The sequence below is a fragment of the Chionomys nivalis genome, chromosome 7, assembly GCF_950005125.1.
Source record: "Chionomys nivalis chromosome 7, mChiNiv1.1, whole genome shotgun sequence".
NCBI lineage: Eukaryota > Metazoa > Chordata > Mammalia > Rodentia > Cricetidae > Chionomys > Chionomys nivalis.
In genome coordinates, this window is record NC_080092.1 from 87,578,911 (window position 1) to 87,606,879 (window position 27,969).

The 27,969-nt window shown below is 46.5% G+C and overlaps 2 protein-coding genes across 15 annotated transcripts in view; one reads left to right on the forward strand and one right to left on the reverse strand.

Moving 5' to 3' along the window:
- The first annotated feature begins 5,231 nt into the window (after window positions 1-5,231).
- Window positions 5,232-10,847, forward strand: C7H17orf58 (chromosome 7 C17orf58 homolog). 2 transcript variants are annotated; one of them, XM_057776543.1, is made up of 6 exons: window positions 5,232-5,251; window positions 5,666-5,801; window positions 5,929-6,027; window positions 7,879-8,337; window positions 8,429-8,623; window positions 9,952-10,847. In XM_057776543.1, exons 3-6 carry the CDS (start codon window positions 5,952-5,954, stop codon window positions 10,140-10,142), a joined length of 921 nt encoding a protein of 306 aa, XP_057632526.1. In that variant the 5' UTR covers window positions 5,232-5,251; window positions 5,666-5,801; window positions 5,929-5,951; the 3' UTR covers window positions 10,143-10,847. The 2 variants fall into 2 exon arrangements, with proteins under 2 accessions (XP_057632526.1, XP_057632527.1); XM_057776544.1 differs by lacking the exon at window positions 5,232-5,251 and having other exon boundaries at window positions 5,602-5,801; window positions 8,432-8,623.
- A 1,783-nt stretch (window positions 10,848-12,630) lies between these two features.
- Bptf (bromodomain PHD finger transcription factor) overlaps window positions 12,631-27,969 on the reverse strand; it is a 113,596-nt gene continuing 98,257 nt past the window's right edge. For 5 of the 13 annotated variants that reach the window (XM_057776737.1, XM_057776734.1, XM_057776729.1 and 2 more), the window contains 6 exons: window positions 26,989-27,320; window positions 24,669-24,842; window positions 23,773-23,965; window positions 22,701-22,785; window positions 20,282-20,468; window positions 12,631-15,634 (listed from right to left, as the gene is read on the reverse strand). In XM_057776737.1, the coding sequence (XP_057632720.1) occupies window positions 15,598-15,634; window positions 20,282-20,468; window positions 22,701-22,785; window positions 23,773-23,965; window positions 24,669-24,842; window positions 26,989-27,320 (1,008 nt within the window). In that variant the 3' untranslated portion in view covers window positions 12,631-15,597. Of the gene's footprint in view, window positions 16,385-20,281; window positions 20,469-22,700; window positions 22,786-23,772; window positions 23,966-24,668; window positions 24,843-26,988; window positions 27,321-27,969 lie in introns of all 13 variants that reach the window. The other 8 variants (XM_057776741.1, XM_057776739.1, XM_057776740.1 and 5 more) reach the window with 4 other exon arrangements.

The following is a 27,969-nucleotide window of genomic DNA, read 5'->3' on the forward strand; positions in this document are numbered from 1 at the left end:
ATATTTTATTTTATTTACATTACATTTCATTTATTTAAAAGGTACCAACTCTACAATGACTGCCCTCAGTAACCAGCCACCTGTGTCTCCTGGCAAATTGGCTAGAAAGAGGGTGTCCAGGTGATGCCGCGGTGATGGGAAAGGATCAAGTGCCTTCAGATCCAGGCCGTGGCCTTGGACCCACCTCAAACAGCATTTTGCCAGGTCCAAGCAGCGCCTGTCAGTTCCAGAGCCTGGACAGTGGAATGAAACAGCCTGCTACCCCAGGACATGGTCAGCGCCCCAGCTTTCACAGGACCACCCCCCCAAAGATTGTGTCACCCTCAGGTCAGCATCTCGAGAACACGTCATCCCCACCTCACTTGTTACCCCGTTCTTTCTTTTCTTTTCTTTTTTTTAAAGATTTATTTATTTATTATGTACACAGTGTTCAGCCTCCATGTATGCCTGCAAGCCAGAAGAGGGCACCAGATCTCATTACAGATGGTTGTGAGCCACCATGTGGTTGCTGGGAATTGAACTCAGGACCTCCGGAAGAGCAATCAGTGCTCTTAACCTCTGAGCCATCTCTCCAGCCCTTGTTACCCGTTTCTAATGCCTAACCTTTTTATAGTAAAAGAGAGAAATGTTAATATTCAGGCATCTGTACTGGTCTGCCCTTGGGGTCCTGACAGGATAGGTCCTCAGCTGCTCCTTCTCTACCTTCCTGTTTAAAAGGGCCTTGCCCACCTCCCATCTCTTCCTCTTTTTTGTCTCTCTCTCCCTCCCTCCCCCTCTCTTCAGCTACTCTTGTCCCCAGGAAGTAGTCTCTGCACCCCCTGCTCTGCCCCCTTCTCTCTCCTCTTCCTATAAATCTTCCATGTGAGCCCTGTTGCATGGTGAGACTTCTCTTACTGGCGTTTTGATTTTTTTTTTAATTACAACAACACCCATATACATAAAATAAAATAAAAATAGAAGTTCATAGATATTCTAAGTAGATCAACCCATTTGAACTATTTGTCTCCAACCATTAGTGGATTTATCCTCCTCCCCCCTGCTCCTCCTCCTCCTCCTCTTCCTCCTCTTCCTTCTCTCTTAATTATTCTTTTGAGATAGGATCTTACCACATAGCCTTGACTGGTGGCTGGTCTGGAATTTGCTATGTAAACCAGGCTGTCCTTGAACCTATGACAATTCCATTACCTCTGCTTGCAGTGCTAGGATTATAGGCATGGTCCACCATGACTAGCAAGAACTTTTTTGTGATATTGGGTATCGAACCCAGGGCCTTACTGATGCCAGGCAAGTGCTCTACCACTGAGATCCCTCCCTAGCCCTAGTTGGCTTACGAGGCTACAAACCCGACACTGCCTATTTTAGTTTGATTTCTGTTGTGTTTTTGATAAAACACTGACCAAAAAACAACAGAGGGTGAAAAGAATTGGTTTCCTCTTACACCTTCAGGTAACAGTCCATGGTGAAGTCAGGCAGAAACCTTGATGCAGAAACTGAAGCAGGGGATATGGAGAACAGTGCTTTGTAGAAGGAAATTTCTGTCCTGCCTGGTCCTGCAGTGGCTCAGTCCCAAAGAAACACACAGAGACTTTTATTAATTAAAACTGTTTGACCTATTAGCTCAGGCTTATTATCAACTAGCTTTTACACTTAAAGTTGATGCATTTTCCTTATTTATGCTCTGCCATGTGGCAGTACCTTTTCTCAGTATGGCATACCCACCTTGCTTCCTCTGCATCTGGCTGGTGACCGTTGTCACTGCCTCTCTTCTTCCCAGAATTCTCTTAGTCTGATTGTCCCACCCACACTTCCTGCCTGGTTACTGGCCAATCAGTGCTTTATTAAACCAATACGAGCGATAAATCTTTACAGTGTACAAAAGCATTGTCCCACCAGGCTCAGTCCATGGAGAATGGGACTCTTAACCTCAGCGTCATGGGTTAGAGCCCTACGTACTGCTTGGTAGCCGGCTCCCCAAAGTTTGCTCAGCTTGCTTTCTTAGACAGCTTGGACACCTGCCCGGGGAAGCACGCCCTCCCCAGTGAGCTGGGTCCTCCCATATCGATTGTTTTTTTTTTTTTTTTTTTTTTTTTAAATATTTATTTTATTTATTTATTATGTATACAATATTCTGTCTGTGTGTATGTCTACAGGACAGAAGAGGGCGCCAGACATCATTACAGATGGTTGTGAGCCACCATGTGGTTGCCGGGAATTGAACTCAGGACCTTTGGAAGAGCAGGCAATGCTCTTAACCACTGAGCCATCTCTCCAGCCCTCCCATATCGATTGTTAAATCAAGAATATGACCCAGGGGCTGGAGAGATGGCTCAGAGGTTAAGAGCATTGCCTGCTCTTCCAAAGGTCCTGAGTTCAATTCCCAGCAACCACATAGTGGCTCATAACCATCTGTAAAGGGGTCTGGTGCCCTCTTCTGGCCAGCAGGCATACACACAGACAGAATATTGTATACATAATAAATAAATAAATATTTAAAAAAAATAATATGACCCATAGATTCCCACAGGTCAATCTGATGGAGACAATGCCCTTAATTGAGACTGTCTTCCTAGGTGTCTCTAGCTTGTCTAATCAGCACACTGGCCAAAAGCTGGCACTGGATTCTGGAAAGTTCTCTCAGTTGGTGCCATCGTGGGTGGCTCTAGGAACCCTGGGGGATACCTTGACATACTCTGTATCTCTGGGTGTAAACTGTGGGTATTCCCATGTCTGACAGAGAATTCCAGAAACACCTCAAACCGGATCTGGGTAACTTGAATGTAGTCTCAGGAAGGCATGTCTAAGATGTGGTTGTAACTGAGAAACCTTAAGCCTAATTCTTCTTGGCATGGAAAAAAAAAAAAAAAAAAAAAAAACCAAACACATGAGAGAATTAGGTCAGCTCACATTTAGAATCCCAGCACCCAGAACTGGAAACCAAAGGTGGTTGCCTGGCTGTGTCCTGAGTTGGCATGAACACAAGGCTGGTGTGACTGGAGAGGCTGTTTTTTTTTTTTTCTTTTTTAAAATTGTGTGTACAAGTTTTGCTCCCATGTCTGTGTACCATGTGCAGTCAGTACCAGCAGCAGCCAGAAGATGGCGTCAGATCCCCTGGAACTGGAGTTACACATGGCGTGAGCCCACAAGTGAATGCTGGGATCCAAGTGATCTTAATCACTGAGTCATATTTCCAACATTTCCAGTTCTCTTTTCTATTCGTTTTTATTTTGTTTTGTTTTCGAGACGTAACCCTGTGTAACCCTGGCTGTCCTGGAACTCACTCGGTAGACCAGACTGGCCTTGAACTCACAGAGGTTCACCTGTCTCTGCTTCCTCTGGGGTGTGAGGATTAAAGGTGTGTGCCGCCACTGCCTGGCTGTTGACTCTTGTTTCTGTTAGCTCTTTCTATATGTTGTCATGCGTGTTAGACAGCGCTCATGATTAAACTGTCCCCCTCCCGCCCCTTCGCCTCTCTGCAGCCCTCAGAACACTGTCGACCCATTTTTGGATCCTGTTCTACAGTTTCCCTCTTCAGGTCTTTCTGGCCAGTGCCGCTTTCACCCAAACAACCAGCAGCTCACACTTACAAACCCTCCATGCTGTCTGCAGTCTGATTTCTATATTTTGTTTAGTGTTGTAAGAGGCTGCTTGTTTGTTCCTGGCTGCTCAGTCCCGAAATAATCACTCAGAAACCATACTATTTGAAATACTGTTTGGCCAATAACTTAAGCATATTTCTGGCTAACTCATAAATTAACCCATCTTCATTCATCTGTGTGTCGCCATGAGGCTGCCGCTTACTGGGTAAAGTTCCAGCCTCTGTGGGGTGGGGGGCTACATGACTTCTCTCTGACTCCGCCTACTCTCTTTATACAGCCTGGCTACATTCTGTTAAGCCATTGGCCGAAAGCAGCTTCTTTATTCATTGACCAATAAAAGCAACACATAGGCAGAAGGACTTCCCACACCAGTTTAGAGTTTTAAAATATTCACTTGCTGAGTGGTGGTGGCGGCGGCGGCGCATGCCTTTAATCCCAGTACTTGGAGGCAGAGGCAGGTGGATCCCTGTGAGTTCAAGGCCAGCCTGGTCTACAAGAGCTAGTTCCAGGACAGTTAGGGCTGTTACACACAGAGAAACCCTATCTTGAAAAACCAAAAAAGGAAAAAAACAATATTTTTTTAAGTTTTTGTGTAAGTGCGCGTGCCTGAGTGTGGAGTTTGCAAGTGCAATACACAGAAGCCCAAGAAGGTCAGAAGAAGGTCAGAAGAAGGTCAGAAGAAGGTCAGGTCCCCTGGAACTGGAACTGACAGCTGTGAGTCAGTTGCCTTGTGGGTGATGGGAACTGAAATGGCAAGAGCAGTAACTACTCAACCCATGAGCCATTTCTCCAGTCCTAGTTTTGTTTTTTTGTTTTTTTTTAATGGCCTGCTTCTTTGGGGACACTAGCTGTGAATACTTTTGAGACAAGGTCTTTTGTATCCCAGGCTGGTCTTGAACTCCCTCCCTGCACAACTGAGGATGTCCTTAAACCCCTAATCATCCTGCCTCTGGCTCAGCGTGTCGCGGTTATGGGCATGCGCTCTACCACAGCTGCTTCATAAAGAGCACGCAGTCCAACCTAGTGCTTCGTGCATGCTAGGTGATCGTTTTACAAACTGAGCTACATCCCCTAGAATATTCCTTTGGAAACTAAAGTTGAGCCAGTAGCTCCAGAACTCCTGCCTTCTAGAATGTAACCGACAGGTCGGCCACAAGCTGCCTCTCCTTAGGTCATTCAAAAGAACTCAAACACGATGAAGCCCTTGCTCTCTCTGCACCGGTGTTCCGACTCTAGCTTCTCCGTGCCATTTCCGAGATCAGGGCCTCAGCGTCTGCTACCCAGGGCACCAGCACTGTGTTTTCTGGCCCCCGGATGCCAGTGCCACAGAACTCTGAGCCTTCCTTCTGTAACCTTGGGTACCTCACACATTCATCTTCATCTCAGAGCATTCCTGCTTCCGGTTAGGTTTGAAGTGAACTGAGATGTAGTCCCCGAGGCTTCGGACTTGCTCTGGGGATGTGATCCCCGCATGCTTCCCTTGGCAAATGCTGGTTTTATTTCATCCAAGAGAAAGGGGCCTTTCTTAACTCCTGATCGATCGAGGTGAGATGCTGTGTCAGGAAGTTGGACATAAGCAGGAAAAGAATTTGCTTTTCTTAGAAATAAAACCTCGGCCTTTTCTCAAGCCGTGAGATGCCCCTAGAATCGGAAAGGTGGGTTGCCGATCTTTACGCATTCAATATACACTTGCATCTGGTCAAATGAATACCAGGCAGCAATGGTTGGATGGAGGAAAGAGAGGGAGAAGAGAGAGGAGGAGGAGGAGGAAGAGGAGGAGGACAGGGCTGGCAAGAAAAACATTTTCAAGGTCCCCCGCCCCCCGTTTCTGGTTCTAGAATATCAAGATTGCACATACAGTCAAACAGCTTTGCTAAACTTGGTTTGTCTGGCAATTGCCTCACGCGTTCTGGAATGCGTTTTTTGTCATCTGGAGTCCCCTCCCCTCCACAAGCCCAAGCTATTCTAAGCCCTGATTTATTTGTTGTTGACTTCATCACTCACTTTCCTTCATCCCGTCCCTTCAGCTCCCTCAAAACCCTCACTCTCCCCTCGCCCTGTCACCTCAGGCCAAGCACACCACCCATCCAAAGCCAGAGCTCAAGGCCGTGGTGTTCTTCGGGCCCACAGATCCCAGTCCGGACCACACATCCGACCCTCCTCGGGAAGAGGGCGAGATCCCCGCCGCTCGGTTTTGTTTCAATGGTCTGTGCAGCCAGAGATGCCCGTTTCCCCAAAGGCTGCCCCTCATTAGCATGAACGGGGGTGGGGGGGGTGTGGAGAAGGGGTGGGGGGAGAGGAAGCGAGCCAAAGCCCTCGCTGCGTTTTCCAGCCCTGGGAACCCTGTCTACAAAAATGACAGCTCGAGCCCTCTGGCTTCTCTGTTTGATCATCGGATGGTCCCCCGAAGCCCCGGTGGCGGAAAGAAAAGGTGAGGTCGCTGAAACGCAGCGCCCCAGGGACCGGGAAAAGGGCGCGATGCAGGGCGGGACGAGCCAAGGGTCAGAGCCTGCGGGACTGGCGACTCCGGGTCTGCGTGCGTGCCAGCGAGCAGCGGCAAGGGTCTCCCAAGATTTCATGTTCCTTGGCAGCCCTTTCGAAAGCAAAGACGCGGGTTCAGCTGCTGAAATGATCGCGTGCGAGCCAGGCAGGCTGGAGAAAACTTTGCATGTTAAATAGCTGCATCCCAGAGGAGGGAAAGTGTCAAAAGGGGTCGCGACTCGTTGTGGACAGGCTCTTAGGCTAGTCATGGTGACACAGGCCACCGATGGTGCGATAGCCCGGGCATCCCGCATCCCGCCCCTCTCCAGCAGCTCCGGTTTAGCCTCTGGTGTACCTGAACCTGTGGTCTCGGTCTCTCTCTCTCTTTCTCTCTCTCTCTCTCTCTCTCTCTCTCTCTCTCTCTCTCTCACACACACACACACACACACACACACACCACACACTTAGGCACTCATCACTCACACACAGGCACAAATCAGGAGTCTCGGCGAGGTGATGATTTGTTTTGCTTTTGTTAGGATGTTTTGTTCATTTCACTATGCCTGGGAAAAACAGCTTCTACATCTCACGGAGCAATTTATTTTAGTTTTTTTTTTTCTCCATATGGAAATTGAAGGACTTCAGTGGCATTTAACCCGAATATCAAACCATCTTCCCCATGACAACACAACAGATGGTAATATCAGTGGGGAAGCAGTTGGGGTCAACAGTTGACAGTCAGGAGTTGGATAGCTACCAGAACTTTATTTGGCTGTGCACAATGTGCCGGTTTAATGTAGGAAGTTAGAATCAATGGCTTTGCAAAAACACAAACTGTATAACTAGCCATTCCTACTGGGAGAAAGTCGATTTTTCAAGTTTGTTTTTTTTTTTTTTTTTTTTTTTTTTTAACTGGCAAGACACGTTGTCAAAGCAGCAAGGGGCAGACCAAGCTCTTTAATGCAAACGGAGAGAAAAGTAGGCTGTGGGCTGTGCTTGGCTGGAGGGGCACTGGGACGTGATATTGTGTAACTGTGCATGGAAAGTTGCCCAGATTTCAAGCTGGCTGAAGTTTGTGCACCAACCTGTATGCAGAGCTGGGGAAAATCATTAATAACTTAAAAAAAGGTGTCTTCATGATATTTGGGAGATTTTCTAATGGGGAGGGGTAATAGAGCTAATGTATGCTTTTATACTTACCCAGGGGTCTTTGCCTCCCAGCCAAGCTTTAAAAACCCGTTCTAAGCTGTTGTTTACTAGTAAGTGGTGTCCAAGAAGCCAGCTAAAAATCCACTCAAATGCTTGATGCTGCGGGAGAGGAAGGTGACAGTGTAAACACGGATGGGAAAACCAAATAGCTGTTGTCAGGGGCGCTTAAACAATTAGGAGAAACCTGTAACTCGAGACGTTTCTCCTTGGGGCTTGCTCTTGTTACTTTCTCAACAAACTGGTAAATAGCAAAAAGGTGTGTGTGTGTGTGTGTGTGTGTGTTGTATTGAAGGGTAAAGACAGAAGTTTAATCAATGTTACCCGAAGTATTTAGCTCTATAAATAGAATACTGTAATTTGAAAAGATTTGGCAAAGTTCCTTAGCTCCATTCTTGGATTTACTTGTTTATTCTTATGATCGTTTGACACCGTAGCTCAGGTTGACCTCGAACCTGCTGCCAGCCTCCTGCCGAGGCCTGGTGCTGCTGCAGGCGGTGGTCCGGCCGTGCGGGGCTCCTGCAGGTGCTCGCTCCGAGCTTCCTCTGCTCCCGTCGCGCCTCCCTCGGGCTCACCGCCTCGCTCTCTCCCACAGCGCCGCCGCCGCACCGAAAGCCAGGCGCCCGGGAGACGCCGGGGCCGCGCGCGCAGCCGCTGCCCGAGTTCGCGCGCCGGTCGCGAGCCGCGGACACTGGGCCGCGCGCCTGGCCCGACCCCCGGCGCCGGAAGCCCGCGCCGCCCGCTGACAACCGCGCCGGCTTCCGGGACGCGGCGCGCGCGCCCGCAGGGCTCCCTGGCCCGCGCCTCGTTCAGGCGGAGAACCGCGCGTCCCCACCCGAGGACGCCCCGCGGCGCGCGCGCTCTCGGGCCCAGCGGCCCCAGGCCTCGCGCGCCGCCGGCCACGCCCACCCGAACCGGCCGCGCGCCGCCGCGCAGCCCTCCGGGACCCCGCAGGCGCTGCCGCCCGGGGACGCCGAGCTGGAGACCCAGTCCTGCGCGCGCGCCTGCAGCGCGGACGCGGACGAGCACGAGGCCTTCTGCACCAGCGAGTTTGGTGAGCGCATCCACCCTGCCGGGAACCCGCGTGCCCCTTCCCACCCTGGCGCTAGTTATAATGCTTTTCTCCAAATCCCGTTTCCCCAAAGTAGCCGTGAATGGAATCGTGCACGACGTGGACGTGCTGGGCGCGGGCCTGCGGCTGGTGACTCTACTGGTGGACCCCGACGGGCTGTACAAGTTGAGCCGCCTCTACATCACTCCCGACGGCTTTTTCTTCCGCGTGCACATACTAGCCCTGGACTCTTCCAGTTGCCATAAGCCGTGTCCAGAATTTAAGCCTGGTATCGAAACTGACCCAAAAGACCAGCCCATACATGTCCTTTATTTAGTTTTTCGAGATAGGGTTTCTCTGTAGCCCTGTCCGTCCTGGAACTCACTTTGTAGACCAGGCTGGCCTCGAGATCCACCTGCCTCTGCCCCCCCCCCCCCCCCAATGCTGGGATTAAAGGTGTCCTTTGTACTGCTGTTGGGGACCTAAATGCTGCAGCGCCGCTTTTCTTGGCCACCACTCCCTCTAAGCGCCCCCCCCCCCAAAAAAAAGACTAGGAATTGAGCAGGGCCTCACACATGCCAGGCAAGATTGTCTGAGACAGCCTGTTGATATGGAGCCCAGGCTGGCCTCAAACTCATGGCAATCCTCCTGCTTCAATACATGCTGGGTTACTGGTGGGCTCAATCCCAGCTTTGTGGGACAGTAGTGCAGCCAACAGAATTCAGATTACAGCACATTTCAGCTCTCCCATAAAAACGAGAAGAGCGATTGGCACAAAACAGGCCAGGATAGGTGGTGTACACCTGCAACTCCAGCACCCAGGAGGGATTTGGAGGCAGGAGGATCAGAACTTCAAGGTCATCCCACATATTCAAAGCCAGCTTTGGCTAATATAACTCTTCAAAAGGAAGGGGAAAAAAAAACTCACCAAAAAACAATAAATGGTGGTGCCTGCCTTGAGTCTCAGCACTCGGGAGGCAGAGGCATGTGAATCTACAGAAGTTCAAAGCCAGCTTGGTACCAGGACAGCCAAGACTACACAGATAAACACTACCTCGAAAAATCAACTGGGAACAAACCAAAACAAAAAAACCCAAAACGTCCCAAACACTGATATGTTAACACATAGATTCCTGACAAAACACCATTTTCAAAAGTGACTAAGGGGTTCTACTGCACAGCACTGAGTTGAGAAAGGCTTTTTTGGGGTTGGTGGCTGTGTTGGGGATACCTCTTCTTCATCTCTTCCTAGAGATGTTCTGGGCTTTCTTCTTGTACTGTTGGCTGTCTGCAGGTTATCTTTTCTATAGATTTTCCACTTGTTGCCTATAGGTTAGATAAGTTGCCATATGCATAGAGTCAAGCTCAGGGGCTGGAGTGATGGCTCAGTGGTTAAGAACACTGACTGCTCTTCCAGAGGACCTGGGTTCAATCCCCAGCACCCACATGGCAGCTCACACCTGTCTGTAACTTCAGTTCCAGGGGACCTGTCACAACACAGACACACCTGCAGACAAAACACCAATGAACATAAAATAAAAATAAAAAATCAAGCTCAGATTTCACCGTTTCTTGGCATTTAAATGACCTCGTTTCTCCTCGGGTTCTTTTGTTCAGGAAGCCGGTATATTGTGATGGGCCACATCTACCATAAGAGACGGCAGCTCCCTACTGCTCTGCTCCAGGTCCTGAGAGGACGCCTGCGTCCAGGAGACGGACTGCTCAGGGGTAGCAGCAGCTATGTGAAAAGATTTAACCGAAAGAGGGAGTGGCAAGTTCGAGATGCCAGCCACACTCGGTGCATTTGAACAGATCAACTTGACATCTGTGCCACCCCAAGAGCCTTGGAACTCGGCAGTAAGACGGAAGGTCGGTCTGCACATAGTGGGGGTTCTGCTACTTGAAACTGGGCCCACGGCTAGCTACCTTAAAAACTACATGTGCAGCTTAGCTCTGAAGCTGTCACTTTATTGACAGAATGCTGACAAGGTATGCTCCCCAGCACAGTGGTAAAGTTACAGCAGTGACAGACAGTGACACACACAGCTCAGACCTGACTTGACCTGCCAGGTCAACAGATCACACCACTTCGTGTTGTTTTTAAGTTATTTTAATTTAATACATTTTTCCCAGTAGAAATAGTTCACAAACATTTCTTCAATTTAAATATACAGCTTTGAATAGTATCTATCATGTGTCAAGCCAGATTTCATATTTAAAGCACCGAGTTTTGAATTCCACATGAGAGTAAACATCCCCATCAGAACTCATTTACATAGGAAGTGTCAGAGCCCAGGCTAAGTATGAAAATTATACATCTCAAGGGCCAATTCAAGCAAAACATCATTCAAAGTGTGTTCTTGATGTACCCCTGTGTACTGTCATGCCTCCTTGCTCCCAATAGTCTGTTTTGTGTCAAACAGCATGTTTTCTGGTGTATCTGATGTCATTTTTCTGTTAAGACCCAGTATCACCATTGTGTTTGTAAAGCAGTAAATCTCACCTTGAAATGAGATCTTGGATGCACCTGGCTTTTTTTTCCCCCTCAGTGATCCTAAACATTGAGAAAAAGCCTTTCTAAACTTCCTTCCCAAACCCTGGAAGCAGTGCTCACTACTGACGGTTCAAAGGCCAGCGTAGGAGCCATTTGTTTGTTTGCTTGAGTAAATCACTTTATACGCGAGTCCACAAGGACATACTATACTGCCTCTCCTTTCAGATGACCAGGCTGTATTTCAGTTAATCTCAGAATAAACGCCAAGAATGCACGAATCGCTGGGCAGTGGAGGCAGAGACAGGCAGATCTCTGTGAGTTCGAGGTCAGACAGGCTCAAAAGCTACATGAAACCCGGTCCCAAAAAAGGACATAATGCTTGGGGAGGTGGTGCATGCCTTTAATCTCAGCACCAGAGAAGCAGAGGCAGTGATGTCTGTGAGTCTGAGAACAGCCTGGTCTACAGAGTGAGTTCCAGGACAGCAAGGATGACCTGTTGAGGGAAAGAAAACAGCCATGTGCAGCTATGGTAACAAGGGAAACATTACTAAAATAAAGCTGAGAGGGTCTACTTCATGGCCAAGTGTTACCAAGGGACTTCTTTTGTTGTTGTTGTTGCACATGCGGCCTTGGCTGGAGCTGCTAGAGGCCAGATTAGCCCTATACTTAAGGTCACGGGACAAAGGGCATCGCAGGCTCCTTGCATCTAACTCTATTACAAACGTCCAGCTCAAGGTCTTTTAGAGAAATTTCCAAAGATGAGACGTGTCTAAATTCATTAAAATCTGTTTTGTTTTTGAATGCTAAGTATGGTAGAGTAAGCCTGTAATGCCAGCCTGGGCTACAGGAGGCTCTGTCCCAGAAAGAGGCAGTGGGAGCTTGAGATTGCACAGATCCTCAGAGGACTGGAGCCCAGCTCCCAGCATTGCTATCAAGTGGCTCTCAATTCCCTACACCTCTGGCGCTAAGGCATCTCGCGCCCTCTGCTGGCCTCCTTGCGCACCTGCGCGCACACGTCCCTACATACGCCAGTGTCAGACTCCGAGGTTCAGTGTACTTGGAGGTCAGGGTTACTGCAGAAATGCAGGCCGCTTGTAGAGGCTGCCTGAATAGTCACTCAAGGCTGGGTCGGCAGGGCAAGGCTAGCAAGGCTCAGCTGCGGTCAGTGGTGGGGCTGGAGACTGGGAAAGGAGGTGGAAAGGAACCCTGGAGATCCCAGGCTAGCAAAAAGGTTGAAGAATCACTTTTTTAACATTCACACAGGACCTTGATTGCAATTCCTAATTTTATAGAAAAATTTAATGAGCAAATCATTGTTGTCTCATTGATAATAATCCTTTTGTCCCATTGATAGAGTCCACCCCCCCCCCCCTCTCAGTACATGGGTCCCTGCTCTAAAGATGAAAGGGCCATTGTGTTTATGTCCCTCAGCAATAAAGAATTCAGTTGCCTTCAAGACTAATTCAATAGTGTCTGTCTTTCAAAGTAAGCTGTTACTTCAAGGATTCGTGGAGGGGGGAAGGACAGTCTCCCCCCCCCCCTCCTGCCTTTTGGTGTGTGTGATACTAAGTTTTAAATATCACATGGCATCGTGCAGTTCTCTTCTGAACTCATTTAAGGTAACCAAGGGGAGGCATGTGCACTTGCCTGCAGCTGGCAAGGCGTTCTCTCGGCTGCTGTGTGGTCTCTTCCAGTCCGGAGAGACGGTATTTTGCTAGGTGAAATCTGGCGGATCAAGGGGTGTCCTAATCTCACAAATGTCTTCCTCAAGCGACACCAGATGACCCCCCCCCCCCCCAGCATTCTTGTCCCCGCTCTCCATGGACCTATTAGCCAGTACTTTGCTCCGGGGAGAATAAGGCTTCCAAGTTCAAGACCCTGCTGGAATCTGCCTCTGCTGGGATGAGAGTGAATCCCGGGGGCCGGAGAGATGGCTCAGCAGTTAAAACCACTGGCCGCTCTTGCAGAGGACCTGGGTTCAGTTCCCAGCACCCACTTGGTGGCTTAGGACCTTAGTAAACTCTAGTCCCAGGGGATCCAATATCCTCTTCTGCCCCCTATGGACATCTGGTGCACATACACATACATGCAGGCAAAATATTCATACACATAAAAACATACACACACATCTCCACCACACACACACACACACACACACACAGAGTGAATGCCGTCGATCTGAGTGTGCAACCACCAGGTTTGGCTCTTACAGTGTGACACAAATGGACAGAGACAGGGCAAGAAGTTTTATTTGCAGATCTCAGGAGGAGGCTACAAACAGCAACACATCGTCAGGGCTCCTACACAGCACTCCAGGCCACTCTGACTGTAGAGACATCTCCAAACCATCACAATTTGGCTGACCTACTGTACGACAGCTAAACACAAACCCTGAAGAATTTGCACAGGAGAAAAAAAATCTTGCAGACATTATGAAAATATCTCTTATGAAATGGTCTCAAATTGTGAATTTGGAGATGAAGCACAGGAAATGCTAAAAATACTTTTAGCCAGAGAAATCTATCAAAGCCAAGAACATACAGGTTATAGGTGCGAAGCCCAGGCAGAATGCATCACCAACGCACATCGGAGCGCTCTGGCTGCCCAAGCCAACAGTTAACGTTTTATTCAGTAGCAGAAGTTCCTCAAATCAGATTCGTAGAAAAGCAGCTTTTGAAATAAGAATGTACGATTTTTTCAAAAATTCCTTTTGAAAGACTAAAGCTCTATAGTCTGATAAAATTATAAAATGTCTTTATATGGTGATAGAAATTGCAAAAGTCTTTATACCATTAAGTACACAATATGAAATTAACATCTTCCCGGTCTCAGAAATTCACAACCCACCCCCCTTCTGTACAACTTGGCAATGCCAACAGCTACAGAAAACATATCAAACAACAAACCAACAGACCATTGTTTCATTAGAAACTGCACAGAATCCAATGTCAAAAACATTATTTTTTATTTTTTTAGGATGAAATGTCCTATTACGTACAAAAAGAATTATTTAGAATTTGCTACAATTTGTAAAAACATAGCAATCTATTGCCTACAGGTAGGAAAGCTCTTGGGGCAACAAGCATAAGTGATTGAGCCCATTTATACCTAGATGTATGACTGGATGGGACAGGAGTACTGTGATGTGGCTAGATGCAGAATCACTTTATCTCAGGAAAATGTAGAATTCTTGCATCAGCACAGTGCTTACAACATGGAACATTTTCTTTTTGTAAACTAAAAGGATAAAATAGCTTGTATTTAACTACTTCCACCTAATAGTTTAAGCAAAAACTGTTACCACATTGAGCATTTAGTCGCTTTAGCTGTAAGCATAGGCCAAAGCGACATCTTTATGTACAGAGGGAGTGGGCTTCCACAGAGCATGTGAACCCCGAACCTGTACACCTGAGCCTGTAAGGAGAAAGAACTGCCAACTGCTGCCACAGTTTCCTTTTGAGAAACTAAGGGCTGGGGAAGGCTTTGCATAGCAGGGCGACACCAAACAGAGAAGACTTAAAAAAACAAAAACTAGGTAGATTCTAGAACTCAGCAGGACAAGGCTAATATGGACTAGTGCAAAGTCTAGAACGCCTGCACAGCTGCACAGCCCAGCTCCGCTGATTTCACGACACGGCGAGCAGCACGAGGGAAGGAGCCCAGCCAAGGTCATCTACACAACCTTCACCCCACAGACAGGGAGCTGCCTAGGATCACAGAAGGTGGGGTTGAAGTTGGCTTGTACTGTGTCACGTTCCTGTTCTTAGAGGGATGACCAACTGACACACTAGAGATTTTCTCTGATGTGATGACAAAGGGTGGGACTTATGAAGAGAAGGGCTTCTGCTCTACTGGGATTTCTGGTGGCTCTCCCTCTCCCCGCAAGGGCTTACAAGTAATCATTAGCGCACATTCAAAGAGACCTCCATCTGTGGGAGAAAAATTATCTCCATTTATTTCGATTCATATACATCCATAGTTGAATTTTAATACAAAAAGAAAAAAATTAGAATCTGACAAATGTTTACAAACAAGATACCTTCAAATAGATTTTGCTCACTTAGCCTGGTGCAGTGAATGACAGTTTGTACTGGTGTATTCAAGGCAACGAAGTCTGTAGTCCAGGACCACTTACTTATCCCAGCCTTTTTGTGTCTACCATGAACAATAAACTCATTGTTGATTCCCAGTTGTGTGCACATGTGTACATTAGCAGCTCCTTTCATAGAAAGAAAAGACATCTAGAGGTCGCCTTGTACGTCACCTACAGGAATCATGATAAGATAGAGGATGATACACGAACCAGGGCTGGATTTTATAAGAAAAAATAATTAGCTGGCAAATGAGGGAGCAATAAAAAAGCGTCTTTTTTTTTTTTTGCAACAATAAATAAATACAGTCAAAAAGTTTTCTGTGAGACTCTAAACAGCTTCTTCACTGAAGAGCAGACGTGGCATTTCCACGGAGTTACACTTGACCCCATAGTATCTTTTTTTTCTTGCTTTTTCTTTTTTTTTCAATAAACAAAAGTTTCCTGCTTCTGCACAACAGTAAAGCCCTCTGCTCCCACAAGGCAACGGTGCCGTTGACTCTGCTTTTCCTTTGTCCGTTGGACAAAACTGGCCAAGAATACAACTGGACTGTTGTGACCAACAGGAGCGAGTCATGGTCAAGTCCTGTCGGGACAGCCTGACCGAAAGCATCTGGCGCTTTAATTTAAACAGTGCAGACCACCAGACTCTGTGTCTCGCTTAGGTGACACGCTGAGCTTAGGGAGCTGTAGACTGCAGCTTGTTGTTATGAGACCTACAGAATACAGAAAAGCGGACAATTAAGCACCCTTGGTTTCTGAGACAGTGACACTTGATATGGAGGCCAAGGTGGCCCGGGGAACAGCCATGCTCTTTCACTCGTCCTTGGCAAGCAAAGCTGAGAAAACTGACAATTTAGAAATCTGTAAGCTATAGTAATAAAACTTTTCACTGTACAGTAAACATGGTAGCTCACTGGAAAAGCCAATGTTTAAAAATATATATATATATATATAAGTGAATATATACTGTTTATTAAGATTACACCATTTTTAACAAATGGGACAGAGACATTTACAGAACATCACTGCAGTAAAAGGTATGTGCCTGTCTATTTACAATGACGCAGGAAATGAAAGGTTGTATTAGACAAGTAGCAGTATTATCACATTTTCCAACTCAAGTCCACAAAGTCCTCCTCTTTTCACAGTTTCATTCACAACGTCTGCTAGGAACCACGTTACTGTACAGGAAGCAGGGCTAACTCACAGCGCTTTAGACTGCAATAGCAGGTGAGTACAGCATCCCGAGCAGTCACAATTCTTTAAACACGTTGTCCAACATGGCTGCCAGAATAAAGTTTTTACGTATCTACACATCTGTATTTAACATTAAAAAATTATATTAACTAGTTTCAACTTTTGGGAGGGGAATTTCGAATTAGGTAATCACGTGGTACAATAAACAGTGACCCCAACATCCAGTTCTGATTCCAGTTAAAAATTCAGACTAAAGATATCACAATCTGTAAGAAAAGAAAGAACATGGATGGTATAAATGAACCAGAACAAAGAAATGAGAATAATGTGCACACAATCTTGGGAGATCACAAATTAAAAACAGAGGGTATGGCCAGGGGAACAGTAAAAACAGAGGAGGGCTTGAGGACCGCCTGCCCTGCACCTGCTTAAACTGGGAGAACAGCAGCCCGGAGAGGAGACAGCGGCAATGCAACAGCGCTGCCTCTGCCTCTGCACACTCTTTATGGTGAATGCTTTCGGACAGAATTGAGCCAACTTCTTTTTTTTTTTTGTTTTTTGGTTTTGTTTTGTTTTTTCGAGACAGGGTTTCTCTGTGGCTTTGAAGCCTGTCCTGGAACTAGCTCTGTAGACCAGGCTGGTCTCGAACTCACAGACATCCGCCTGCCTGTGCCTCCTGAGTGCTGGGATTAATTGAGCCAATTTCTAAATTCAGTTCTGGTGTTCTTTTTTTTGTTGTTGTTTTGTTTTTTTCGAGACAGGGTTTCTCTGTAGCTTTGGTGCCCGTCCCGGAACTAGCTCTTGTAGACCAGGCTGGCCTCGAACTCCCAGAGATCCGCCTGCCTCTGCCTCCCGAGTGCTGGGATTAAAGGCGTGCGCCACCACCGCCCGGCAGTTCTAGTGTTCTTAAGTGCACACCAATACTTCACTATACAGAAAGCCAAAGAAGCAACTTGGTGGCAAGATGTCATAGTGGTCCCTTAGACCTGAGGGTGCAAGTCAGTTTTACCATGTGTACTTAATGAAACCCTGGGTTTGATAACACACACACACACACACACCCCACACGACACCTAGTAGGTTGCTAAGCCTCTTTCTATCTTCTTCAAATCCTTTTGTTTTGCTACAAGGCCCAGGACTACCAAGCCTTTCCTCCTCCTTCACCCTCCCCTCTGCTCTGCTGGGATTAAAGGCATCCTCCATTTGGTAGCTGCACTTCTCATCCCTTCCAACTTTATTTGCTTTGGCAAATGAGAAGTGTGCTCACCTAGCCACTCTCCCAGCTCGCTCTTCAAGCCCATTCTATCTTCCAATAATACCTCCTTAGGCTGGCTCTGGAGCTTTCTCTGCAGCACCGAGACGTTCTAGGAGCATTTTCTGCCCCCCCCCCCGCCATGTTTAAGTTTAGTGTTAAGCTTTCTGAATTTGAACTAGTTATCTCGTGTCCAAACTCTTTGCTCTCCCTAGACATTCCTATCTTGGGCATATTCCATTGTGGTCTACTGATCTGAACACTTGCCAACACATACTGGCCATAAAAATGTCACTGTAGGTTCCAGGCATTCTTGGTTGGTTGCTGGGATCCCTTGTTTCTTGGACTCAATGCCTGTTTTTTTTTTTTTTCTTTTTTCCCCTTTGCTTTTTGAGACAAGGTCTCACTCTGTACGTAGCTGCTGAGATTAAAGACATGTGCCACCAAGGTGGGAGTCACCACGCCAGGCACTAAAGGTCCTTTCTCTTTCTCTCTTTTGATTTTTCAAGAGAGGGTTTCTCTGTGTGGCTCTGGCTATCCTGGAACTCACTCTATTATCAGGCTGGTCTCGAACTCAGATCCACCTGTCTCTCTCTCTGCCTCCGAGTGCTGGGATTGAAGGCATGCGCCACCACTGCCTGGCTAGATCTTCTTCCTTGTGTGTTTATCTCTGCTAGAACACACACCTGGCAGTAGTAACCTGGGAGGCCCTTTTCACACACCATTAACAAGGACCCTGCTTTCACTATGTCCCATCAACCCATCTGAACACATGCAAACTGACCACATTTCCTGAGAAGCTGGGATTTCACCTCCCCTTCCATGAAGACTATCGGCAGGCTAATCCTGCCCTGCTCTGGCATTTAGAAGCTTTACTGCGCTCTTCCGCATGTCCTCCCGCCCTGGCATACTAGCTAGCAGTCTCCTCTGTCTAGATTTCTCACTGAGTTTCAGGCACAGCAACATTTTTATTTCATAATTCTCCTGATGTGAGCTTTCAGCACTTACAATTTTGTCTTCCTAATTTTACTATCTTAGATTTGCTTACTCCCAATAATCTGTTTTCTAGGATCAAAGTGCAGCGTGCTTGACACAGAGGTGTGTTCTGTCTGTAAAAAGTTGTTGTTCTTTCTGGACTATATTTTTCTTCTCCACTGTGGACTTTTGCTTCACTAATACAGGCTTTTCTTGCATGTCTGGCTGTTCTTGGGTGTCTGCTAATCTTCAAGAGTATCACCTGATGGGCAGTTATTTCTCTGCTATTTGAGACAGGAACTTGCTAGGTCTCCAACTTGTAATTCTCACTTTGCATGAAGAATGAAATTTTCAGCATTCCCCGTGACATTCTGGGGATGGTTCACTCTTTGTCATAGAGGCTGGCCTGCCCAGCAGAGTTTGGTAAGAGTTTCTCTGACTTCCATGTGCTAGATGCCAGCACTATTTCCAACACAGTTGCATGGACCTTAGACTACTTTTCTCTGTGTTTTTCTATTAAATGTTTGAAATTACACATGTGGGTTCTCTGGGCAGTATGCCAGGACCTCTCCTTAGTCCTCTACAAGAATCCAGACGAGGTCTGCACTGGATTCATGGACTGTTTTTTTCCCCCATCTGCTCACTGTTGATGAGATTTTGGTGAACTCTGCTATTAGCTGTTATAACATTCCTCTACTATACATGTTCCAACACTCTAATGTGCAGCTCTTGCTATAGGAGAAGAAAGACAAAACAGCCCCAAGACCTTCCTTCCGCAGAGGGAGACTACAAGGCAGAACACCGTATCCGTGTGTGCACCTGGGAGTGACCCCAGAATGCATGCTAGCGCTCTGTCACTGAGCTTCACCTGGGGCCCACAGCGCTGACTCTTGATACTTGGAATGGAATCTTTTAGGAATGCCTTAGATAATATATGCCCAGGCCCGACCCACCCAAGGTCTCCAGGACCTGAATGTCTGCGACTGATCCAGTGGTGGGTGGCGTGGAGAACGATGGTGTTTAAGGCCACAGAGTAGTAATAGTGATAGAGCTGCCAACACTGGAGAGGTACCAAGCCTCTATTGGAGGAAGAACTTGAGATGGGACAAAGGGCAGGAAGGTCACAGTAACAAAATTTCATGCAAATTTGCTACAGTGTTTTTATGGTTTAGAAAAATTCTGAGGGGGCTCAGCTCTTCCAGAGGCCCTGAGTTCAGTTCCCAGCAACCACTAGTGGCTCACAACCATGCATGATGAAATCTTATGCCCTCTTCTAGAGTGCAGGCAGACATGCAGGCAGGGCACTGTATATATAATAAGTAACAAACAAACAAAACTAGAAAAGAAAAGAAAAACTCTAAGAACCTAGGGTCTAGTATAATGTAGAAAAAACACTCAGAAAACCATCATTTGATGATTTCTAAGATACAGGACACATAACTCAGGGAAAGTGTGTAAAGCCCTCTTGTGGATTTTTCCTTGCGTGGCTCAACGGTGGGGGGCAGAGCCCTCCCTGTTCATCACAGGTCCTGCAGACAGACTCCCATGGACAGCATTTCACAAAGTGACTTCATTTTAATCACATAACAGACACAGGGCTTTCCCAGTAATGCCCTCCTCCCACCCTGAAGAGTAGGTCAGAATGCCATCATCAATCGTCTGTTGAGACAGGGTTTTACTATATAGCCCTATGTGGCCTTGAATTCTCTATGTAGACCACGCTGAACTCAAACTCACCAACTCCTCTGACTCCAGAGTGCAGGAATTAGAGTTGAGCATTGCCAAGCCTAGCATAATGTAGTCTTGACTTTGTAGGAATAGTATTTTATTTGAAGGAACAAACTTACCATGAAGACTCCACTGGCCAGTCCTTCACCAAGACAATACAGAGCTTGAAGAAATGATCTACATCAGAACACTGAACACCCACGCTTACCTGCTAGCCTTGAATCCTTTTAGTTTCTGTACAAAGAAGGACTCAAGGACTTCTGCACACTGGTAAAAGGGGGAGTCACTGGGATTGTAGTAACGGCAGTTATCAAAAATTTTGGTCATATCTGCCACGAACTCTGTCAGCTTTTCATAATACCGTTTTTGTATTCTTTCTTCCATGGTGGCAAGGTCTTAAAAACACAAAACATAAATATTTTCAAAGTTTTAAGGTTTTCCCAATGCGGTCGTGTCCTGCAGCTCTCATGAACTCAACATGCGTGTTTACTTCGAATCCCACATCTGGAGGATAGTTTATAATAGGCAAGGGTGCCTCATACCGCTTAACACTGGTTCTGCTTTGGGTTCTAAGACTTCATCCTGGCTGCTCCTAAGAAAGCACTTTCATTCTTAGCTTTCATTCAACTGCCCCCCCCGTTTGTTTGTTTGAGACAGGGTTTCTCTGTGTAGCCTGGCATCCTGGAACTTGCTCTGTAGACCATGCTGGCCTTGAACTCAGAGAGATCCACCTGCCTCTGCTTCCCTAGAACTGGGATTAAAGGCGTGCATCACTAACATCCAGCAGAAACTGTCTTTACCTACAGGGTTTCTGTGTAGTCCTGGCTGTTCTGGTACTCACTCTGTAGACCAGTCAAGCCTAAAACTCACAGAGATCCACCTAGAGGTGTGTGTTACCACCAGCTTATCTTTATCTTTCATAGTATAGTAAAACAGCAAACACAAACAACTTTGCATACTGACTAAGGTTAATTAAAATCCTGAGGTGTGAACACAATATAGAATTATGAATACCATCAGTAGTGGTTTTATAATCTTACATTAAGCTTAGTAACACCACACTGATTCACTGAGCTCTCAAAGCAGCCTACCATTTTAAAGTTAGTCTACATCATCTAGACATTTTTATACACCTTTATGAACTTTTAGTAAATATATAATTGCCTCTGGGAATGGTGGTACACACCAGTAATTCTGGCACCCAGAGGGCTGAGGCAGAAGATTACATGTTCCAGGGCATCCAGGACTACAGAGTGATACCCCATTTCAAAACAAAAAGGGATTAGAGATGACATGAATATGATGTTTTATTGCTTAAAACCTAGACACAGCAGCTTTTACTTCTCCCAACAATGACTTGCAGGTCTGCATTTCTTTGACATGGCTAAGAACAGATGCATATGACGCTGAGCTGACATTAACAACAGCAGAAGGAGACACTGGAAAGCACCCTGGCTCTTTAAAAGTGAATCTGAGGAGCAGTGGCTCACGTCTATCAGTCCACCACTTGGAGCTGACTGCTCTCAGTGGAAGATCAAAGCCAAGATGGCTACAGAATGAAATGTCTCAAAAATCACAAGACAAAAATAATTTTAAAAGTTGAAGTTGGCTAATAAATTAAGAACAAATCACTTTGAAAGCACCATGTGCGTGTGCTGAGCGAGGGAGCCGGATCCCCCTGTGCTACAGATGGAGTTAACCACCATGTATCTGTCTGGGTGTCCGGACTCAATCCTGGGCCTGTTGGCAGAGCAGCCAGCTGTCCTATACCCTTTGGGCCATCTCTCCAGCTTGAGTACATTCAACTGCTAAGCCACACAAAGGCATCAGAATCACTGTTCTGAAGACACCAAACAGGGAATGGGCATCACCGACTGTCCCAGGCCTCTAAGTTTGTAAGGCCAACACTCTATCTGAGCTGTTTGCTCAGCCCTCAGATGGGTTTAACGAATCTTCCTTCCCATCCGCTTCATGTTCTCCCTTCTTCTAAGGACCCAATTCTTATCAGCTAGAGGGAAAGCTTCAACGGTTTGGAAATTTTTTTGCTTTTTTAAAACTTCTTCAGCTGGCACATTATTCTGAGTCAACTGCACACAGCTGCCCCTTCTTATACGACTGTTTTCCCTCCCCTTGGCTTTCCACTGGTGGTTGTTGATCTGCCTGTCCATCAAGCCAGGTTCCCTGACTCCACCCATTCTTTGCAGAGCTGCAGAACCCTGCTCATACACGGTGTGACTCAGTGACTCCTGAACTGGCAGTTTATTGCATTTCCAGCATTATGCCAGCACAAACACTGCTGCCATGAATATGCTCTGTTCCCATGTCAGCCGCTAGCTTAAAGGTATTCACACGTAAATTTTAATAGATATTCCCAGACGGTGGTGGTGCCTTCCTGTAACCTCAGCACTTGGGAGGCGCAGGCAGGAGGAGTCAGACTCAGTCTGAACTAAGAGTGCCTAGGAAACCTAGCTTCAGAAGCTGCCTCTAGTAACCATCTAAAGTGACCGATACAGTTTACACCGTGACCTGCATGCCCAAGATATTCTCCTGATATATTAGCATCATGGATGATAAAATGCTGCCCACGACTCCTGAGAAACATGTTCCTGTTCAGCTCAAGCACTTACCCATCGGCTCTTTAATAACACCATAGTAATCTGGTGCATCATTGGGGTCTACTGGCTCAAGGAAAGGCCAAGCCATTTTATGGGCCTACAATAAAGAACAAGTGTCATCAGTGTCAGCAGAAGTACATTTTACACACACACACACACACACACAACACAACACACACATATATTTCAGCTAACTCCCGGATCAACAAAGGAAATTGTTTATACAAGGTGACTCAGATGGTAGTCACAAATTTTCTTAAATGAGCATGATTTAGTCACAGTCCTCAAAGGTGGCTCTGATCTGAGGCCCTTGGAGACAGGTATGGGACACCAGCAAGGGAGTCATGCAATCTACACTCTGGCTCCTACATGATGAACTGCCAGCTGAGGAACGCTGGCACAGCAATCCCTTCAGTAACTGGGGTGGACAGGTCTGAAGTGTGCATGATGACCACTGCTGGTAATGAGGTGGCAGGCATAGCTGTTAAGCAGCCAGGAACGGGGACTGACTTGCCAGTTCTGACTCTGTGACCATGGTTCTGCAGAGATTTATCCAATGTCCTTTTTTTTTTTTTTTTAAATATTTATTTATTTATTATGTATACAATATTCTGTCTGTGTGTATGCCTGCAGGCCAGAAGAGGGCACCAGACCCCATTAGAGATGGTTGTGAGCCACCATGTGGTTGCCGGGAATTGAACTCAGGACCTTTGGAAGAGCAGGCAATGCTCTTAACCTCTGAGCCATCTCTCCAGCCCCCAATGTCCTGTTTTGACTAATCTCTAATACTCCCAATTTTCCCTATTCTTTCATTTCAGTGAGAGAATAACCAGACTTGAATCAAACTGTTTTCCCGTCTATGCCCTCCGACTCTCTAGCGTTAGACAAGCACCAGCAGAGATGGGGCATTCAGGATCTTCATGTCACTGAACGCACAAAAGTGCACTTTGTCTAGCCCTTCACCGAGTGCTGGGAGACAGGCAGGTGTGCGCACTGGAGAATGACAAGTTCAGTCCCTAGGCATGTCTTCACAGTCTGGTGGGTTTAGTTTCATCTTTGGATGCCACCCTCGGCAGCCTCTCACCTGTAAGGAGCGCAGCACCCTCTTCAAGCCCTCATAATCTTTCTCTGTCAGTGGTGTGAGCACTGTCATGGCATCCTCTGTTGACTGGCACTGTGGACAGACATACTCATCAATGAGCTCTGCCTCACTCTGCAAGATGCCAACACAGCGCCCGTGGTACCAATTCTGACATCGATCACAGCCAATATAAAATCTGCAAGATCCAAAATGGAAATGTGAGGCCAGAAAGAACGGGCTACTTCTGCTTAGAATTTACCTCTAAATACCACCATGCAATGAAAACTGGCTAACCCCTGGGGTATAAAATAACTTCAGTATTATGATGTTTTACTACTCTTGAGACTGACATTCCAATGTGCTAACCAAGTACTTTAGATGTTAAGAACAATAGCAAACATGTATTAAGTACTAAGTAATACTAAAGAACCAATTTGAGGAAAAATGTAAAACATTTTATTGATTTTAAGCTTAAAATAGGGCAAAAAAAATTATCTTTCAACTAGTCCCGTATCAAATAAGAGTTAAAAACTCCGTGACCTAGTAGCAGCCACAGCTCATCCCAAAGGGTGCTTCTCTAGCCTGTAAGCGAGCACCACTTCAGACAAGGGGAGTCCCACAGTCAGGCTGTTTTCATTACATTACTTTCTATACATACTGAAGAATCAGAATCAAATCTACTGTTATAACCACATTTCCCCCAATGCAACTCAATCATTCACTAGGAAGCAACATACATTTTGAAGGAGAGAGAAAGAAGGAAAGAGAAAAAACTGGAAAGTCTTTGTAGATAGGTGTATAACACACACAGCAGAGGCCCTGCTTTTCATTTTCAGATTAAGGACCAGTTGAGCAATGCGGCTTCCTGAATTGTCAAACAGATGCTCTTATCAACTCACTGTGACTCATCATAAGGTGTCCTGCAGATACAGTACAATTCCTCACTGCTGCCCTCTTGTGCCCGCTTACAATCATTACAGATGTACACATCCATTTTCTTAGCCTCCTTTTCTGTGATGCCAACACATTCTCCATGATACCAGTTAGTACAAAGATCACAGCCAATATAGAACCTAAAAGTATTCACAATGAAATGACAATGTAGTTGTCATTTTGAGCTGCATGGCATGTAAATCTGTCTTCCCTACCCTGATTCACTTTCTTAAAGGGTCATTTCTGCAATGAGTCAGCTACACCCTCTGAATTCAACCATTCTAGTGGCAAACTACAGCATCTGACACTGTACCAAGGGTGGCCACGTAATCACTCACATCCATTTCAACAAACACACTGTTTAGTGAAATATGGGTCTTTAAAACATACTGTAATTTGAAGAAAAAAAATTAACAACACACCAATGGTAATGGCTTCCTCTTAATGAATGTGTGTGAAATTGTAACAGGCACAAAACCAAAGCCAAAGAATCAAAGACTTACATCTGTCAAACCTATTCTACAGACGCCATTTCAATATCAGGGCTATTTCTTAGATAGGTTTGAAAATGTATCTCACAGTTTACAATTGGAAATGAAGCAAAGCGCAAACACAAGGAGAAGTTACAGTAAAGGAACATGCAGGCCAGCCAGGTGGGGAGGACGAATGGTCAAACGTGATGTGAAGAGAGTCAGGAGAGGTCCATGTATGCAGTCATCCCTGTTTCCCGAGTTTGGCGGGGGGAGTGTGTGTGAAGGGGGAGGGAAAGGAGCCCAGGTGCTGTGCAGGGCTGCATTCGCTCTCAGGCTACCAGGCTGGCCTGGCTACCACTGGTAGGTACCCTTCCACTCTACCAAGTTAACCGAGAGGAACGCCTCAGACTGTGCAGAGTAACACACAGTGAGATGCCAGCAGATTCCCAGGGACCCTTGCTTCTGAACCACGACTCCCACATGCCCTGCCTCAGATGTGGACCTTCTGAAGCCCTGTAAATATCGCCTCTTTAGGTACTATGTGCTCTGGAAGGAACTTCAGGACCTGAGTTTCAATTTTTAGTAATCCTCCCTTAGAAGCTCGTGACTCAATGCTCAAACCAGGCTGGTTTGGACCGAGAACACAAAGCACTGATAAAATACCAGTTACTCCAACTGTGACAGGGAGTGAATGGATCTGCTATGTTGAAATGTCAATGGCAAACTAAAAAAAAAGTGAAATAGCCACAAAATAATGTGCAGTCTCAACTGAACGAGTACATGTACATGTGTACCTCATTTTAAGCAACATCAGTATCCCAAGAAGTTACTTCAAAATGTTCTTCTGTGGACTAAAGACTTTTGTCAGCTCAAAGCTGATTTAAATAAAGTTCCCTATCCTCAGCGTGCTTCAGGACGCCCCTAGTATATTTACTTAAAGTGAGGCACACGTACGTGTACTCCATTACAGTGGGAAATTAGTTCCCAGGTGCCACTCTACATGATGAACAATCACCAATGAGGGACACACAGGAAGTGAGACGTTTACACTCTGCTGCACTCAACAGGCAGCGTGGCCCCCAGCAGAGTCTCCCCAGACACGTGCAACTGATGGGACTTCAGCTGCGCCACTGGAGCAGATTCCCCGTCACCACACACAGACACTAAGAATTTCTAATGCTAAATCTGTTTTTTAAAGCACAGTTAAACTTTTGGTACTGTAAAATACCGACTTATATTTTGCATGTTCCAGACAGAATTTTAAAAAAAGGGAACAGGAAAATATATTTATGGACTAATCTCTAAAATCTCATTTATGTCACCAAAAACAAGCCATAACTGTCAAAAACAGCTTACAATTGCTGTGCTCATAAATTTTGAATGTCAAACTCACAAAGTGCTTAAAAGGAACACTTTATTTATGTTTTTCGTTTTTCTTTCCAGTAAGAGTGGAAACAGACAAATATATATATTTAATAAAAGGGAACTGATGTGACGCCTCTGTGCCATCTGTTTTGGGACGGACTCTGGGCTTCAGCCACCACAGATCGGAAGCCCTGAGTGCCAGTCGCAGTGCTGCGGATTAGGAGCAAGTCCATAAAGAGCTTTGGGAAAGCAAAGAGGGCCACAGCAAGCTTGTTTTTGACAGAAAAGGACATTGCTGAGGACAAGCAAGACCTACGAGCATGTGAAACAGCCCCCTTACTGCACTGTCAAGCCAAGTATCTGACGCAGAGGAAGCTCAGCCCCACACTGGCTCTCCCTTACCCAATGCTGACAAATGCTCACTCACCAGCGGGGGCGGGACACTTACTTGGACTCGTCATAGGGCGTCTTGCAGATGCAGTACAGCCTGGTGTCCTTCTTGGCCTCCTTTGAGGTGGTGGAGATCATCTTCTTTTTCTTGGACTTGGAGTCCTTCTCCTCCTCCCGCTTCCTCTTCTGGGAAGTGACAGGCAGTGGTGCTGCTGGGTGGCCTGCAGGTGGCAGACTATGTGCCAAGGGAGGCGAAGGAGGAGGAGGAGCTGGAGGGGCTGCTGGTGGCGGTGCTGGTGCTGCAGGTATGGACACTGTGGCAGCACTGACCTGTACCACCTGTGCCATATCTTTCTCTTTCTTCATTTTCAGGTCTCTCTTCAGCTCCTCCTGGGGTCAAATGAAGACAGACAAGATAATCACCAGGGCTACTAGACGTAGCCAACTGGGCAGCACCTGGATATCCCCCCTCCCCTCTCCTCCCCTCCCCTCCATCCCTCCCTGTCCAGGGAAGGCTCTCCTTCCCATGAATGCAAGGATCCATCCAGCTATTGCTCAGCTGCTGGAGCGTGAGCCACAGGCTGAGATGAGGGGGTAACTGCAGTCGGTAGAGCCCCTCTTAGAGCAGTACTTAGGGTGTTTGGATTTTTTTTGAGACAGTGTGGATTAGCATTTTAAAAGAATGTCCCAGCTTAGTAGAGCCCTAAGGTCAGCCAGGGTGTGTGTGGTGTCAGTTGTGGGGTGGGTTTCTGTTCCCGCCTCTCTCATTACCTCTGTAGGAAAGCTGGCATGGCTGACCACATCTGCTCTTTTAGCTTTCTGAGCATTGAACTCAGGTCATCGGGCTTTTGTGACAAGCTGAACCATCTCACGGGCCCGGGATCCTAATTTATGGCCAAATGTGTTTAGAGAAACTAGTGTAATTTGGTGAATTTTTTTTATTTGTTATGAGATATTTTTAATTTGTTATGGGATTTGTTTTGTTTTGAGGCGAGGTCTCAAGTAGGCTAGGCTAGTCTCAAATTCACTGTGTTACAAA